This window comes from Vicia villosa, unplaced genomic scaffold (genome assembly GCF_029867415.1).
Source record: "Vicia villosa cultivar HV-30 ecotype Madison, WI unplaced genomic scaffold, Vvil1.0 ctg.001179F_1_1_1, whole genome shotgun sequence".
NCBI classification, from domain to species: Eukaryota; Viridiplantae; Streptophyta; class Magnoliopsida; order Fabales; family Fabaceae; genus Vicia; species Vicia villosa.
In genome coordinates, this window is record NW_026705520.1 from 92,180 (window position 1) to 95,583 (window position 3,404).

The following is a 3,404-nucleotide window of genomic DNA, read 5'->3' on the forward strand; positions in this document are numbered from 1 at the left end:
GTTCATAAACAACTAAATATTAAAAATATTTTTTTGTAGTAAAATAAAGTTGGTGAATAAAATATAAAATATTGATTAAGAAAGATATAAAGTTGGTTAATCACCCAATTTTATATAATATTTCTTATTTTTAAGAAACGTAAAAAAAAATTAAATATTTTTTCATCTTTTAAAATTATTCATTATTATAATATTTTAATACTTATCATATCAGTAAACAGAAAAATACAGTTTAGTTAAAGAGAGAAGAGAAAAATACAGTGTAAAATAGTTTTATAATTTTAGTGTAACAATAACATTTTTTGATTTAAAGATCATATTATATGTCAACCGTGATACCATGTTGGTCCTTATTTAGAATAAACATTTTGTTGTGGCAAATAGGGAGCAAACCTTCCAAAAGATACTTTCTTTTTAATAATACCAAAGATACTTAGAATATACACATCCCATAGAAAAAAAAACTTTGAATATATACATGATTATGTAGCACTATAAACTTTCATTATTTAGTTTATTTTTGCTTTCACCTTTACATTTTACACTTCACTTTTGTGGCAACTCTTACAGTTTTACTACCACCTTACAAATTTTCTATATAAAAACAAGTTCGGTACACAATTACAAGTTACAACACTAAACTTCAAAAACCAGAGCACTCTGTTTTCACAAAGATGAACTCAACTCCAAACCCTTCCTCTTCATTCGAATTCAATTATCTCCCCTTCAACGAAAACGACCCCGAAGAGATGCTTCTCTACGGCATGATCAACGATGCAAACACCTCCCTCACTAGCACCAGAGTTAAAGAAGAAGAGGTAAGTTCCATAAGTTCCGAAGAGAACGAGCCGCGGAAGGAGAAATCCTACCGCGGCGTTCGAAGGAGGCCATGGGGGAAATTCGCAGCCGAAATAAGGGATTCAACGAGAAACGGAATGAGGGTTTGGTTAGGAACATTTGACAGTGCTGAAGCAGCTGCTTTAGCGTATGATCAAGCTGCTTTTGCCATGAGAGGCACTTCTGCTATACTCAATTTTCCTGTGGAGATTGTGAGAGAATCGCTTAATGATATGAATTGCGATGAATGTTCTGAATATGGTTGTTCTCCTGTTGTTGCTCTTAAGAGGAAACATTCTTTGAGAAGGAAAATCGGGTTCGCGAAGAACAAAGAACAAGATTTTAGAAACAAGAACAACAGTAATAACAATAATATCAGTGTTGATAATTCTGTCGTGTTTGAAGATCTTGGTTCGGATTATTTGGAACAATTGTTGATGTCTTCTGATGAATTTCCTTGTCCTAAGTGATTTTTTCAACAAAAAATTTTGTGATGAAAAAATATCATCTGTGCGCAACTACAAAAATTAATATTTTTGCACGTTCTCGACTGAATTTAAATCCAAGACGTCTTGTTTTGCTGTAAGAGATCATTTACCATTTTATCCAAGTACATTTGGATTTTAGTCATATTTAGCTTAATTTTATTTCTATTTTTTTTTTTTGGTTTTTTAGTAATTTTATGTAATTAATATTTTACTTTTTTTTAAGGGTGATGAAAGCCTTTGTAGTGTTTGAATGATCAAAATTTGAAGATCATTTTGATTTTTTTTTTTGAGTTTGTGTTATGATTATTATGTTTCTTTTTGGGAGTCTATAGGAGAATTTTCTTCTAAATAATTTGTTTTTTCTTTTGTATGTAAAGTTGAATAGATAAGGTTCAAGGAATGAAGTGGTGAAGTTTGTGGGGTATGGTTTTTGTCGTTATTGATTGAGGTGATTGTGGTTTTGGCTTTATTTGAGTGTAAAGTCAACATGCATAGAATAGTTGTGTAAAATGTGAAGTGCACGCGTGGAGAAATATACAAGCAAACATATAATAGAGTTTCTTAACTATTTTGGCAACCTTGTAATTTTGTTTGAGGATATGTGTGTCAAAATCTTACATTTTTGGCAATGAGATCTTCGTATGACAGCTTATTAACAACTTCTTTGTTCTTTGTGGAGTCTTATTTTTTGGTTTTCATGTCAAATTATTTAGTGGAATATTAGTAGTAATATAAATGGATCTCACTAAGATGATAATTTAAATGAGAAATATTATTCTATATAAATTGTTATTGATCTATGGTTCGATTCATAGAATGTGATACTATATTAAAATTAAAATTTGATATGATTTATCTTTATAAAATTAACTTGTATGTGAACAGTGAACTTGTCACTCTATATAAACTCTATGTCAGATCAATATGAAAGTCATAGACGGCAAAAACTATTTAACCAGATTGATCTTTGAGAATTTGAGAAAAGGGCAATCTCATATCTTAAACTATCACTATCAAATTAATTTATAAAAGTTGGTTGTAAAAATATTTGATCACAGAAACTCGAGTCGAATTTGAACTTGCGGCATTCAACTTTTATGAAATTTTCACCATCTAAATATCCTCAAAATAGCCCTTGTTAATGTTTGATTGGTGAAGCAAGATTTAGTCTCATTGAATAGACATTTATCGTATTATTAACGTGGGACATGCGTGACATTGGATATGTTTTTTTTTTTTATAAATTATAAACAAGATATGATACATTAACTATCAAATTGTGCTCAAAACAAGTGTGTGGCGGGGCTAGTTTGCCGCCAGATTAGGCTAAGCTATTTGTCGTGTGACAACACCTGCAGCTATGAAACATAGGCTTAGGTTCGAAATATACCAAACTTAATTACACGGTCAAAAGAGAAATTAATTAATAATTGAATGTATAAAGATAACATGATTAGTATTTAGCGGCAATATTTTATTATGAAAAATAAGATAAAGGAAAATGGAAGGAAACCACCTAAGGAAGTTGGTGGGATTTCTAGAAATTTTGTGAATCTGTTGGACTAGAAAACTACACAAGACCATTGTCATCAACTTTTTCAGTCCAACTTTGAATTGAACTAGTTGGTCTCTTAGACCAACATATGCAATCTTATAAGCTATTGAATTACAATAATGGTATTTTGAATGATAATATGCTTAAAATTTATATTTTGAATTTAAAATGTTGAGATTTTCTCAAAATTAATAAAACAGTTTTTCTTTCAAAATATACAAAAATCCTTAAAAAGTATTATTTTTTTTAAATTAAAATATGAATACAATGTAAATTTTGAAGTTCTAGAAGTTATGAATTCAAATGGAAGTTGACCATCAATCTAAAAGAAGTTTGTATAAGATGCTTCTACAAGATAGTTAAGTGTGGTTATAAACCACATGAAGTTAATGTAAAGAAGAAAAAAAAAAGAAAAGTATGTTGTTGCGAAAAATATTAAACGAGTAGCTTCCTTATAGAAATAGGGAAAGTTGTAATGAATAGGTTTATGTAGTATTTTGAGGGATTTAGGTGCTATGACAGTG

General features: G+C 29.6%; 1 protein-coding gene across 1 annotated transcript; it reads left to right on the top strand.

The window, feature by feature from the left end:
• Positions 1-563: 563 nt before the first annotated feature.
• On the top strand, positions 564-2,040 carry LOC131633831 (ethylene-response factor C3-like). The gene has a single exon (XM_058904512.1). It carries the CDS (start codon positions 675-677, stop codon positions 1,305-1,307), a length of 633 nt encoding a protein of 210 aa, XP_058760495.1. The 5' UTR covers positions 564-674; the 3' UTR covers positions 1,308-2,040.
• The last annotated feature ends 1,364 nt before the right edge of the window (positions 2,041-3,404 follow it).

Bases quoted from the DNA above. Each gene is read 5' to 3' on its own strand.
- LOC131633831 (XM_058904512.1), top strand. From the start codon at position 675: ATGAACTCAACTCCAAACCCTTCCTCTTCATTCGAATTCAATTATCTC.